General features: G+C 42.8%; 1 protein-coding gene across 1 annotated transcript in view; it reads left to right on the top strand.

Moving 5' to 3' along the window:
* The window catches only part of SEC63 (SEC63 homolog, protein translocation regulator), a 97078-nt gene that overhangs the window by 29623 nt on the left and 52995 nt on the right, over nucleotides 1–14460 (top strand). Inside the window, exon 4 of the mRNA XM_019537860.1 lies at nucleotides 5132–5244. Coding sequence (XP_019393405.1) covers nucleotides 5132–5244 — 113 coding nt within the window. The remainder of the gene's footprint in view (nucleotides 1–5131; nucleotides 5245–14460) is intronic.

Genomic DNA, 14460 nt, shown 5'->3' with positions numbered 1-14460 from the left:
GGGCCCCAGAGCCTGAAAAAGGGACAGGCAGCCCCCGCAGCCGAGAGCCAGGGGCTCCGTCTGCGTGGAGCCCGGAACCATGGGCTCCGTCTGGGTGGCCGTCTCTGAGGTGCCTGAGGGAGGGGCCGCAGAGCCCGAGGGGACCCTCGGGGTGCGGCGCGTGCCCATCCGTGTCATACCTCTGGTAGGCTGGCTACGGCTGGGGCTGACTATTCTGGGGGGTCGCAGGCAGGGTCTCGTGCCCTCCCGCGCCCTCCCCTGTGTGAACTCCGCGCTAACTCGAGCGCCTGTTTACGTAGCTTGTTCACGCGGCTCCCTGGGGGGCTGGGCCAAGTAGGGTCCTGGGCGGGGGCTTGACCCGGCCCGGCTCCAGGAAGCTGCCTCCTCCTAGGGAGCGAGGAGTTAACCCCTTCCCACCACGAGCCCATTTACCTCTGGCTGTGCTGGGGGTCAGCAGGGGGCTTGGCGGCTGCTGAGGGGGTGTCTGGGAGGCTTCGGGGGAGTGGGGGCGCAGCAAGCTTCACCCGCGCGTCTCTCACCGCTCCAGAGCCTACCTGAGTGTGTGTGTGTGTGTGTGTGTGTGTTTTTTTTGTTTTTTTGTTTTTTGTTTTTTTTTTTTTTAACCCCCTGTTTGGCGGGCCCTTTTAAACTATGTGCATGCGCAGCGGGCCTGCCGTCTGGGAACGCTGGCTTCTCAGGCCAGGGGGGCCCTGCCCGGGATTTGGGGGTCCCTGCCCTACAGGAGGGGGACTGGTGAGTACCCCCTCCTTCACTCCTCTCTCCCTGGGGGGCTGGGCCAAGTAGGGGCCTGGGTGGGGGCTTGGCCCGGCCCGACACCAGGCAGCGGCCTCCTCCCAGGAAGCATGCAACAGCATGCAGTGCAGTGCAGTTTGCCTCAGCTCATATGTGGAACAGACTTGATTAATCAAATCTGCTATGAAGTGGTGGATCTCTAGTATGTCTCTGGAAAAAAGTGTGTGTGTAAATGCCCATGGTCTCTAAAGCACTTGGCATGTGCTAGTCCCTTAGTTCCTGTGCCTAGCAAAGAGACTGGGATTGGGAGCTATGGTTCTACTGAAATCAGTCAATGACTTCAGTGAATGGGAAGAAACTAAGACTGGGGCTGGGAGCTTTGGAGGTGGAAAACTGGGACCTAAAGAGGTATATGAGATGGTGATGGATCCAAGACCCAGAAGTGAGAACTTAGGGCACTTTTACATGTGCTCTGGGAGGGGTGGGGAGAGGCGCTTTAATTAAGTGCCGCAGTGTCTTGTGTCCCTGTACTTTCAAATGCTTCCACCACCATTTCAACTAAAGCTTGTTTACCAAGCTTTAGTTCAAGGGCCCCACCACCGTTTTGAAGTGCAGGGACGCTGATGCATGAGATGTCGAGGCTGGCGGGAGCATGAACTATAGCAGTGGTTTCCAACCTTTTTAAGTAGGAGATCACCCTTGGCATTTAAAAGCAACCTAAGATCTACTGTGCTGGCCCACCCAGCAGATAAGTCTGTGGGGAGAGAAGAGGGGGGCAGATCAAGAAAAAATTATTTGGGGGCACACCTCCCCAGCAAGTAAATCCCACCTGGCTGCAGCCCCACTCAGCTTACCCCTGCTCCTGCCTCTGTGGCACTCCCTCATCATGGGGGCCTTGATCTAGCCCCCGCCCCTTTCCTCCCCCACAGACTGACCTGTTGGGTTGGGGCACGCGTGTGCGTGCACATGGGCACCCATCCTCAGATCGACTCCAAAAGGCTCTGAGATGGTGGGTCTCTGCTTGGTGACCACTGGTCTACAGGTACCCTTAATGGCTGGCTAGTGAAACTGGTACTCAGATGGGGAGCATGGAGGAAATTAGGATTGGCTGGTCAAGGAAAATAAATCGAGATTAAAGGAGCCAGAAGTGCAGAAAAAGGCAGCTTAGAGGGGTGAGGGCAGAAGGGGTTAAACATGGAGGGGGTTAAAAGGCAGAAACACTAACTCATGCTCTGTTTCACCACATAGAGAACCTAAGTCCTGTCCTAATATACCTATGTTGTCAGGAAACATCTGAAACCTACTACCAAAGTGTCTTATCCTGCTCTTGGGTTGGTTTAGACAGAGGATCATGTACTTCAGGGATGTCAAACTTGGAGGCTGATGACCTACCCCTGTGAGTTGTATCCAACCCATGGTCTATGTTGGATATCTCTGATTTATTACTTCAGCTCCACTGGATTTATAGGTTGCAGCCCTGCTGAGTGTTACAAACCTGACCATGGCAATGGGGTCACCCAAGAGACCAGTTTATGTACACTGGGATGCTGCTTGCTACAAGGAACAGGCAGAGGTTGCCTTGGGATGGCTTCCTGCCTCGCTCTACTGCCCTCAGAATTTTTTAGGTCCCCTTCTTTGTGAAGCAAGCTAGCCTGGAATTACTTGTCTAAAATCGCTGTTTTCATAGGCAATCTGTAAGGAGCCAAACAACAAGAAGGTTTATTACGTGGGACTGAAGGATAACAAACAAAACTTAATATGGATTTGGAGTTAGAAAAGTAAAATGAGGATGGTTCCTTACCCTCTCATTTAGCTACACCTTGGCCTTCCCGACAGTCTTGCGAGCATAACCAGCAATCGGCCTTCTTACTTATTTTTTGCTAGCCCTGACTGTTGGGGTCTCTCTGACCCTTTCTAGCCCACAAATAATTGTCTATCTCCTCCTTCCAACCAGCACTGCATACCCTGCTCCAAACTTTCTTAGCAGTCACCAGAACTCTCTAGGAAGTGGTACCTGGCATTCCTTTGGCTGGATGGGACTTTCCTCTCAGATGCCTCTTCTGTAGAGGAGTTGATTTTCTTCATTACAGGAAAACATTGCCTTGGGGCCCAACCCCTTCTGCCTGTGTCTGGGAGTATCAATTTTTCTTGCCCTAGAGTCAGAATAGTGAGAGATTCAGCTGTTCCACCGGCTCCTTTTCCTTGACTGAACAATATCCCAAAACCTGAAGATCTACATAGACAGTACAATATAAATCTGTATGGTGATAACAGTAACATAAATGGAGAGGCTGAGAAATGCCAGAATTAAGGATGAAGGTTACTAGTGCAGCCTTAATTTGGCCTGGTGTGCATATACGTTATATTCTCTCATACTTTTTTTCTAGAGACCATCCCCTCATTTAGTGTCCAACACAAGTGGTGCATATTTTAATGAACAACTATTTAATAATTTGTTTTATCCTTATCCTGAAGCTTTGTGTCTATCTATTACTAAAATAATACTTGCATACTATTTGCATACTATTTAAACACTGTTCTGAAGGCAGAATTAATAATTTCCCCATGGGCTTCTGTGTGCTTATCACTTGGATACAAGTGTCTCTCAAATATTAATGAGTTTATCTTTACAGTGCTCCTATCAGGTAAGGGATGGCATTATAACCATTTTGCATATCGACTGCTGAAAGAAAGATTAAGGTCAAAATTGGACACTAATTTTAGATGCCTTATTTGAAATGATGAGTACCCAATATTTTGGAGTGCTTTGCATTATATAGTACTTTGAATTTAAAGCACATGTTCTATTGACTTCTGTTTCATTTGAGTGCTAAGCACTTCTATAAATCTGGCTTTAACAGCTCCAGTTGAGTACCAGAAAATCAGGAATTTCAGGATCACCTAATTGTGAAAGTAGAACGCTTAGTTTAAGTGATTTACCTAATTACATAGGAACCCTGTTGCAAGGACAGATTTGTTTTTTCTGCTTTTATCATGGAAACCTCTTCAGTCTTCTTGTAATACCTCATTCACTTTTGGCTTCTTCAACATATGAGGTAGAAGTATTGAAGACAAAAGCCTGCTTTGCTACAAAACGTAGAGAAAGTCAGTTGTGTACAAAAAAAAAAAAAAATAGTGCAGGCATTTAAGACTGTATCATGATGCAGTAAAGGAGGCCAAGCTTTGGCTGCATGGGATATGTATATATTTTTTATATTCAGTCTTAAAAGAGCCTGCTCCCCATTTTGGATTTATGGACTTTATTATAGATTTGTGGACCTTAAATATGAAACAGGATAGGAAAAATTAACTATGCTTACCTGAATTTTTTTCTTTTACTAATAAGGTCCACAGATCCAATGGCTAGGATGACAGTATGTCCCATTTTAGCTGGGACAGTCCTGAATTTCAGGGGCTGGATCTTGGCAGCCGTTGAAAATTATAATGGGTGTCCCGTAAGTGCAGGGCACAGTCTGGCCAGGAGTTGGAGCGGTGCAGAGCATCTTGCAGGAAGGTACTACTGCCTGCCTGGCATGGCGCCCCATACCTACCAACTTGAGAGTGTGTGGAGGGAGAGGCAGTGTCCCAGACTTCCTGGATGATGTCTCTGATTTCTGGGAGTTCCATATGGTCAGCCTAATCCAACCTACTCTGGAGCTAAATGATGCAGAGATGGAAACTGGGACATCCAAGGATTTAAGTGTGGTGTTAGGTGGAATTTACCAAGCTCTGTTGTAGAAGAAATTGTTGTGATTTTTCCTTTCTAAGTATAGTTAACACAGTATATTATTTCAGAAAATAGATTTGAATTATCCTTGCTGTGGAAGCTATCTCAACTGGAGGCATCTTTATGGGCCATGGCTAAGAGGTTTGGTTCCATCTTAGGTTGTGAGCTGGCTGATGTATTCCATTTACATAGATCTGTGGCCCTTATCTGCCCATTTTCTTTTTGTCAAATAATAAGGATTTCTAAACCTTAGACAGATAATAAGGATTTCTAATCCTTAGACATGCTTAGGGGAGCCTAAGATTAAAAAAAATGGTTAGGAAAAGTCTTTTCCTTTTTTGGGTGCATGAATAAGATCATTCAGAAAATCTCTTCCAGTTGCCCATCTTCTGAAACTTTTAATTGCAGATTGTGTTACCGTGTTTGAATTCTACAGATCTAATGGGGTTTCCATTTTAGAAAATGGGGTGGTCTTCAATGTATATTTTGATAGGGTCATGAAAATTATTTGGGTATAATTCCTTTTTTCCTTTATGTTGATTGGAGTGTTTAAAATATGTTCGTCTGTTGACAGGGTCAGAAAGAAGACTTACTGTTGAACAGTCTGCTTTTCTGTATTTGAAATGACTAATCTGAGTTGTTTCTTTTAAGGGAGCGACAGTATCTGAAATTAGAAAACAATATCGTGCTCTGTCTCTGAAATACCATCCAGATAAAGGAGGAGATGAAGTTATGTTCATGAGGATTGCTAAGGCTTATGCAGCGTAAGTTTTCCTGCTTTTTCACAGAATAAACTTGGTGTGGCAGAGGGAAGAAAAACACAACTTTGGGTTATTGGCAGAGACTGATTTTTTGACATTGTATAAAATATAATTCAAATATATACCATATTTACCTGAATCTAAGATGACCCTGAACTTAAGACTGTATCCAAATTAGTAGATTATATAAACATAGAAAATTATACATTTTGTTTTTTTTAATTTTCCATGTCTAATTTAGTTATTGGAGCATCATCGTAAATTTACTGCTGCCACAGGGAAAGTAGTAGCAGCAGTCATGTAGCCAACTCCTCACCCCTAGTGTCTTCCCCATTCTACCACTTGTTTCCTCTTTTGTGCTTGTCCCCCTTCCCCTTTACCTTTGCAGCTGCTCTTGCTCCGTCTCTTCTGGGGCCATCAAGCGCCCAGCCAGGCCAGGCAGTAGCAGTGATTCTGGCTTCAGCCTCTAGCCTCACTTGGGGTCAGGGCTGAAGTCATTCTGCATGCCCCTTCCCTGCTCTGCCTCTCCTCTGCATCCTTTTTCCCATGCTTTTCCTATACATCATGCTTCTTCTCTGTGCTTCTTTTGCTCTGCACTCCACTTCTCTCATGCCCTATGCATCTCTTTCCTTGCACTCCCTTCACCCTGAATGTACCTTCACCCATGCTTTCTCTGCCACCCTTTCCCCTGGTGCTCCCCCCTGCACTGTGCACCTGCTTCTCACACCCTTTCCCCAAGTTTTTCTCCCCGCACTGCTCACCCTTTCCCAGCTTTTCACTTGCCCTACATGCCCTTTCCCCAGTTTGGGGAGAGGGTACAAGTTGCAGGGTGGGACTTAATGATCTTCTTGAATTATTCTGTAGTTTGTTCTTGGCTTCTCTTTGGAGCAGTGATTCTCAGTCAGGGTGCCATGAGATGCTTTTAAGGGTGATGCACAATATCAGCACTGCTAGATTTGCAAGCAACTACACGTGATTCACAAGATAAGACCATAAATTTCAATAGGAGTCCATAATGCCAAAAACATTCTGACTTGCGGTCCTGTTAAGTTCTTTGCAACAGAAGAACTGCTCTATTATAATTCCCATAGTCAAAAAATGAGTGAAAGCTAAGAGCTGTCATTTTCCAAGTTATAAAAAGGTTGAGAACCACTGCTCTAGCACATCATTTCTAGTCATGCTTCTGCCTACAGTTTTTGTCCTTGAGATATGAGGGGTAATGGTGTCCACACAGACAGTATCTTCCAGTGGTGGCCTACCTTTTCACGCTAAGAAGACGTTTCCCAGAATCTAAGCATGTAATCCAGTGTTGTTCAAATAGTAGATCTTAATGCAGCTTTACTTTCTTTGTCATGAGTGACCATCCACACAGCTGGCAGAATCATTGGCACAAGTGGCGTTTATGGAATATTTTTGTTTGACCTTCATGTCTTGTGTACGTTAAAGTGACCATTTAAGATGAATGAATTGTTAAAAGTGATCATTAGAATAGATTTTCACAGAAAAAACAAGAGACTGGTTTCTCAGAGAAAGAAGACTGAAATGAACTTCTGCAGGAACTAAGGACGAGCATGGACATCACCATACTCTTAAGTAAAAGACAGTACAATCAAAATTAACTTCTTTTAACATACACCCCCACACACAACTGCATGTTTTAATACGTGTGAGCATATAAAAAGTATTTCCAAAACAAAATATTTATTGAACACACTTCTCCCCTAGGAAGAGAGCAATAGGATGGTTATTTAACATGTTAGTTTAATACCTTCATAAACTAGGAGGAGTAGAGCAGTGATTCTCAAACAGCATATCAGCTATATTCTTTGAAGGGTGTGGGAGATATGAGGAGATAAGCAGACAAATTAAACAGATAAGCACAGGCTCAGGAATGCGCCTGCCTGGATGATTCCCTACCCCCATTGCCCAGCCTCTCTGCAAGCACGTAAGCACTGTAATGTATTAAAATTGGATGCCACTCAGTTTACAAAAGTTATGGGAAGGGGCCTTGAGTCTAAATGAGGAGTGCCTTCAGTCTAAAAAGGTTGAGAACCATTGGTGTAGAGCTAACTGAACCTGTTTTACATCAAGTTTATACCATGAAAGCTATGGTACATGGGTTTTTTTTAGATGGCATTCTTACGTATTGTCTTAGAAAAAAGCTTTTGAACTCTGTGTGGGTCGTGCCGTAGATGTGTCAGGACAAAGATGTGGACCGATGAGGATAAAAAACCAGAATATTCAGAGTTTCTGTGCTGAACTGTTTAAATGCTGTTATTTCATTATGGTATGCCCTGAAATGTCTCTGCTTATTAGAAAAACATTTAGATTAGAGTATGCCAATTAAAATTGTGTTAATTTTGCTGAAGACCTTAATAGAACTTGATGTAAAACAAGGGGGTGGTTACTTGGCACTAGAAATTGAAAAACCTTACTTAGGAGAAGGGTATTTCTGAAATGCTCCAGTTGTAAGGAAACTAGAGACCTTGGCTTAGCATAGTAGAGGTAATGCTGTTTTTAAAACAAATAAAAATTACAGTATCTTGAAAAAAGCAAGATGGTGTATTATTTGTAACAACTTTTGATGTAAATAAAAACTTTCTATTAAAATGAAAATTAATTAAAGTAACATGTTTTCATTCAAATCCTCTGAATTGACCTGGAGACAAACAGGACTTATTAGCCCAGTTTCTCTGAACAGGGGTGGTTTCTTTTGACTTCAGAATTACTTTGAAGTTACCAGCTTCAAATAGCTTCAGATGAGTGATATATTTCCACTTCCACTGCATGGTTCAGGGAGGTAAGGCCTTTTAAAAAAAAAACAAACATTTTTCACCTCTTTCCTGAACATGTGTAAACAATTCTAATGTGTGTTTGTGTTTGTTACAAATAAAAAGGAGACCTGTTATCGGCATGTTTGGGGGAGATGGAAGCTGCCCAGTGGAAGTAAAGCAGCATCTTACAATACAGGATTTTTAGTATGGTAGTCTAAAACTGAGCAGACCTTGCTTTTAAGTTTAAAATGAGGGGGACTTAAGTTTAAAATCTGGGGACCCCTGGAGGGGGCACTTGCCCAAGCTGCATGTTTCCTGAAATGCATGTTAATTGGTGAGGGTGCCAGGGCAAATTGTGAGAGGGATCACAAACCCCACTTCTGCATGGGTCACACCACTCAAAAAAAATGCCCTCCATTGGTTCACCCTTGTTCACAAAATCCTATAGAACTGGGTTCCCTGTAGAGAGGCTAGAAGGGGGTAGTTCTTAAAAGGCCCCATGATAGCTCATGCTTCCACTGAAGCTGAAAGCAACATGCTATCTGTGAAGGGAGCATTCTGGGCTACAGAGGCAGGACTTTTGGAGTCTCTGGGGCATGGGCCTTGCAGCCATGAGGGTGGGATGTCAGTGCTATGAGAGTGGGACTTTTGGAAACTTTGGAGGCTGACTCTTGTGGCTAGGAGGGCAGCACTTCTGAAGACCCTGGGGTAGGGCTTGTGGTTAAGGGGGAAGAGCTGGGTTAGGAAGGTGGGATTCCAAATTTTGTGGCAGGTCTTTTTCTTGTGGGGGCTTTCAGGTTCAAAAATTTAAAGTGCTTCCAGGCAAGGGGCCTCTACTGACAAAATGGCAGCACTTCTGATTGAGGGGGTGGAAGTTGCTTATACTGGGGAGGGGACAAAAATAGAACTGCTTCCAGGGCAAGGGGAGGGACTTCTCTTGTCAAAGGAGTAAAGTTTTATTAATGGTAGACCCCCTTTGTAATACAGTGTGGGGATGAGGAGAATAAATGGAAGTAATTTCAGTTCAAGGGGAGGGACTTCTTGTGGCAAAAGCTGGGAGGTGTCAGGAGGCAGGACCTATGGTGCCAAGATGATGGCAGATAAGAACATAAAAAGTGCCATACTGGGTGACATCTAGTGTTCCCTCTAGCTCAGTATCCTGTCTCTGACAGGCACAAGTGGAGACCTACCAGTCCATCTACTCATTGGCCTCCTGCCTGGATCAGCTCGGTCAAGAGCTCTGCCATGATGGTGGGTGATGGTGGCTTGCTCCCAATCATGCTTCTGGTGGAACACAGGCTTGCTGTTCTATTTGGGGGCCTACTTGTCCCCCAGCCACCCTTCCCTGCAGGAGAACTGGGACCATCTCCAAGTTGGAGTATCTGAGTGGCTGCAGGCATGGATGGGACTCAGCACACTTGTGCTCCATTCACGAGTTCCGTCATCCTGTCCTCACATCCTGCCCAGACACCAAGTGACGGGATACTTTTGGTGAGGGTCACTCCCCCCTGAATCAGCCTGTATTCCATTCTCAGCCCATGAGCCACCAAGGACCTGAGATGGTTATTCCTACATGGAGTCTTCTCCATGGGCATATCTGGCATGCTTTGTGGGCTCCCCTGACACCTGCCCCTTATGTCAACACAGAGATTTTGACATACACCGCAAGTGTGCCAAGTTGCAGCCCCTTAACTGTTTCCTCAGGACCCTCCTGCTGAAGTTCTGGCTACAATTTTCACCACACCCTTTCTTTTATGCATGCACCATCTCTAGCCCCACCAAATCCTGGGACCTCCTGGTCAACCTCCTCTTGACTTCAGCTAAGCTAGCCATTTATCAGCCCAGGAAGGAGGCTCTGGCCAGGGGGAACCTAGGTGACTATGGGGCTGTCCTGCCCCTTATTCATGCATGTTTCAGAGCAGTTTCACTGGGAGTTGTCCACTGGTTCCTTGGACTTGGGCTCATGGGTGATAGCCATTATGCCCTCAGCATCCCTTGCCTTGGAGCATTCATTATTAACCTTTGACCCACACTCCCGTTCCTGTTTTTGCTTTAGTTGTCCCAAGTAATCAATTGTTATGTATCTAGTGGCCTCAGATTTAGGAAAGTTTATGGTTTCCTTGGTGGCCTAGGCCCATGTTTCTCTGGGCGAAACGAATAGGCCTGTCTCTGTCAGTGATGAGCAGGTGCTTTATAGGGAGGGCATTGAACCAGATATATCTAGGGTGAGCTATGTTACATTCATTACCCTCCCTGGCATCCACTATTATTAGTTTAGAGATGCCAGAGGAAACATCTGCAGCCATTCTGTTCAACTGATATTAACAGATCTATCATCCAATAATTTCTTTAGATCTGCTTAGGGAGGGTGGAGCTAAAGTTTGATAGATTCTTTATGCTGCTTGAACTATTGGAAGGTGCTCAGATTCTTTGGTGAAGGCCACAGTTTAAGAAATTACCTGGAACACATTTCTTAAATTCTTAAATGAAATTCTTCTGATTTGCAAAACTTAAAGAAGTCTTAGTGACATGGCATGGGAAAAATTGCCCTCCTTGTAGTGTTAAATTGTCAGTTGTCAATGGCTCTGTGAGTGGTCTCTTAGTGTCAACAGTACTTTTGTTTATTATTTTCCCTACCATTTGAAATCTGAAAGTTTTATGTATACATAGCTAAAACATATAACCATGTATCACTGTTCTGCCAACATTGTCTTTTCCCTTCTACCTGTCTCTGACATTTGCTTGTAAACTGTAACCCTGCCAGGACAGGGACAGACTTACAGCATGTTGGGTGTTCTAAACACAGAGCCTCTTTGGAGAAGGGATCTTATTTCTGGAATTGTGTTCCTAGGAGGGGAGACTAAAATATCCTGTTTTTTCTCTCCTTATTTGGGATATTGCCAAGGCTGGATTTAGAATTACTGACTTGTTTTTGTAGTTGCTATGTCTTTGTCATGCTTTACACAGTGGCTTAGTAATAGTTTTGTCTTAGAGCTTTTACAAATGTTCAGTTTGCCTCAACGATCTTGTGATCTATGTACTTCTATAGATGGGGCAAAAAAGGGCACAGACCTTTTTACCCATGGTCAGGAATAAAGCAGTGATGATTCCTGGCCTGTATTTCAACTGCTGGATTTGCTGCCTTAAAAGAACTCCCTGAGTGCTTAAAAAAATGAAACAATTGCACAGTTAGTGTTCTTGGGAAGTCGGGGCACCGATAGCCAGTAAATGCTTATTTGCTTGAGGACTTGCTCGATTGGAATGTTCAGTCCAGACCCTGCTGATTTTTGGAGCTGCCATTCTTTTTTCCCTGCTTTCAGCAGCTAAAATGCCTTTCTTTCCTCTTCTTGTTTCATTTAATTCATAAAATACTAAGGCTTTCCAGTGGCCTGAGAATTATTTTCAGGAGTCTTGAAATATCACACTTCTTTTCATCAGTCATTTTGTATGACTACAAATTACTAGTTTCAAAGCATACAATACTGAGCAGATTTTTGTGCTTTTTTCTGAAAGGAAACAGTTCCATTGAATGTGCTCAGTGTAATGACTACAGTTCACAGTAAAGAGAAGTCAAATGAGTATAGATATTTTCAAAGCTGTATTTTTTTCCCACTCAAATATTAACAACTTTTTCAGTGTTCCGTGCAAAGTTCATTCAGAACACAGAGGTATTCAGGCCTCTGCTCTGAAAAATGTGTCACTGAGTCATAAGTTGGCAGTAGCAACAGCAGAACACTTCTAAAAAAAACCCCCAAAACAAAACAGAAAAACCTCTTACTTATTCAGGTGGCTGAGCATTTTCCCCACTGGTGGGACTGGTGTTTCTGACCTTACACTCTGGTATTGTCTTGCAAATCTGTGTTGGGGGGATGTCTGCGTTTGAAGTCCAGTATCTCAATCTGAATTAAAGTGCACCCCCTCATTTGCTCTAATTTTTTCATGGCTGCTTCAGAGAATGAGTTAAAAATTTTACATTGTCTGTCATAGAGTTACTTCTTATTACCTTACTCGTCTCTTACATACAGTTTAGCCTATTGTAAATTAGTATGGAGGTCATTCACATTGAGTAACTTCCTGCAAGAGTCAAGCCCCTCAGAGAATTTAAAACACTGTCATTTTGAGTAGTAACTAGAGATGTAAAATTTCCAGAAATTTTGAAGCCATGGAAAAAAAATGGAAATTTTGGGAAAAAATGAAATGTATACAATGCTTACATACTTAGCACCCTTTACAGATCTAAATTCACTTTGCTACTTTAAGAATGTAAAATGTATTATGTATAACTTGGTTTGCTCATAAAATTATCATGTTTGGTGTATTTATTACATTTAAAAGTATAGTTTATTCAGACAATTACAGATTTACTAGTTGAATTTACTTTAAAATGTTTTTAATTTTTGTTATAAATGGAGCTACAAGCTGCTGAACTCTAAGGAACCCAGCATCTCTTAGTTTTTTGCCAGTTTATGAGAAGCAGGCAAAAATTAAAGTTGAAAATAGAAGAAACCATCAACATTATAGTAAAACAAAGAAAGTTATTATGTATTCTAGACTTAGTCTCCTCCGCAGAGTCAAGCAGATACAGAAAGCACTCATTTTTAGAGAGAAAGCTGAGCGAAGAAAAAGGGAAAAAAACCAAGATTCATTGAATACAATTTTGCTACGTGAAACTTTGCCGAATCAGTCTCATTTTCTGTGCTATTACTTCAGCAGTTTGATGCTTCTGCTCCATTTTTATCATCTTCATGGACTTCTGAAAACTGAAGGTTTGCCCAGATTGAGATAAGCTTCTCTACTCTTCCATATGTTAGTTTATTTCTTGATTTGGTGTGAGTATTTCTGAACATAGACCAGTTTTTTTCATGTGCTGCAGAAGATGGAGGAATCTGAAATAAGCGAGAAGCAAGAGTAGTCAGAGGCTATGTTGTGCAAAGGCCTTGCCACCATGTTGCACGAGGGATATGCTTGGCAGAATCCCAGACTGCATTCCTGGACCAAATACCTGAAAATGTTATATATTCTGCAACATTTGAAAATACCTTTCCAAAATGAAGTCCTAAGTGTATTGTTTGTTTTGTAATCCAGTAGCAGTTAGCATCACTAACATTTTTGCCTTTGAATCTTGGATCCAAGAGATTTGCAGCAGCATGAATTGATTGGCAACAAAATTCTTCCCATTTGTTAATAAGGTCTTTCACTTTTCTTTCATCTGTACTTGTAAGCAGAGATACACTTAAGTTTTCAAAAACAGTTGATTTTATTTGGGCCATTTGGTAAGGAATGTCTGACAAAATGCACTGTCTGATTTAGATGCAGCGATTGCTGAAGAAATTGGCTTTAGAATCTTGAGGGAGTTCTGAAGCTGAACCCAGAAGATGTCCTCATCAAGTAGTGTTCCTTCCACTTCTGGGTACTTTAAGATCCTCAATTATTACTGTTTCTTGAACAGCTTCTTTGTTTTTTAGTAAACTTACTACAGTTTGAGTGTCACTATGGTATTCTTTGCATTCCTTTCTTCCTGCTTCTTCTTAAAGACTGCAGCTACCATATGAGTAGCTTTTACATGTTTTATATCCTCTTTTGCTCTTCTATAGATCTTTTGCAGAGTCTCCAACTTCAGGATGTCATTGAGAAGCAAGTTTAGCCCATGGGATGCACATCCAATTGCAGTAATGCGGATATCCATCTGTTATGTTTTCCCATGCTGCTTTCATGTTACCTGCGTTGTCAGTCAGCAAAGCAAATACTTTACCCCTCCCAGTATTCTGTAGGACTTCATTCTGCAGTATGCCTGTTCTCTCCTGTTTCAAGGCTTCTGTAAAAAAAACTGGTTGAGGTGTTATCGCAAATTTTATGATTCCTTTCCTCTGCACGTTTGTCCATCCATCTGTAAGTACTGCAAAACAGTGCTTCATTGATTGATTTTTTTCATTGCACAGATTGCATTACAAATTCATATTCTGACTCTTAAAAGAGGCTCAAAGAATGTCTGCTGGGCAAACAGTATGATGGTCTTAGTAATTTAAAAGCTTTTTGCCAGTATGCATTTTCAGTTATTGGCAATGGCATCCCGGAAGAATATAGTGCTCTTGCAAGAGCTTGGTCAGTTTTTTTTCTCCTGATCTTCAGGTGTCATCTTGTCTACAAATGAAGCTATTGAGATTCTTTTATATACAGTTGGTTGCAATGTTTGGTTACTTGAGGATGTTAATTAGGCAAGCCTTTAGGATGCTGATGTTATAGAAGAAGCAGCAGCAGCAGCAGTAGGACTTCTGGATCGAGAATGTTGGAAAGGGCTACTTGCACTTCCATCTTCATGTTCTATCGCCTCCTCACACCCATGAAGGATTTTTTAATGTCTGCAGGACACTTGTTACATACAAGGATGGTCATCCTAGTAGCATTTGGCAAATTTGCAAATTGCATTTTTTCTCAGAATAACTTG

Source organism: Crocodylus porosus, unplaced genomic scaffold (assembly GCF_001723895.1).
Source record: "Crocodylus porosus isolate Cpor-Errol unplaced genomic scaffold, CroPor_comp1, whole genome shotgun sequence".
NCBI classification, from domain to species: Eukaryota; Metazoa; Chordata; order Crocodylia; family Crocodylidae; genus Crocodylus; species Crocodylus porosus.
This window is presented reverse-complemented; position numbering and strand designations above follow the sequence as displayed.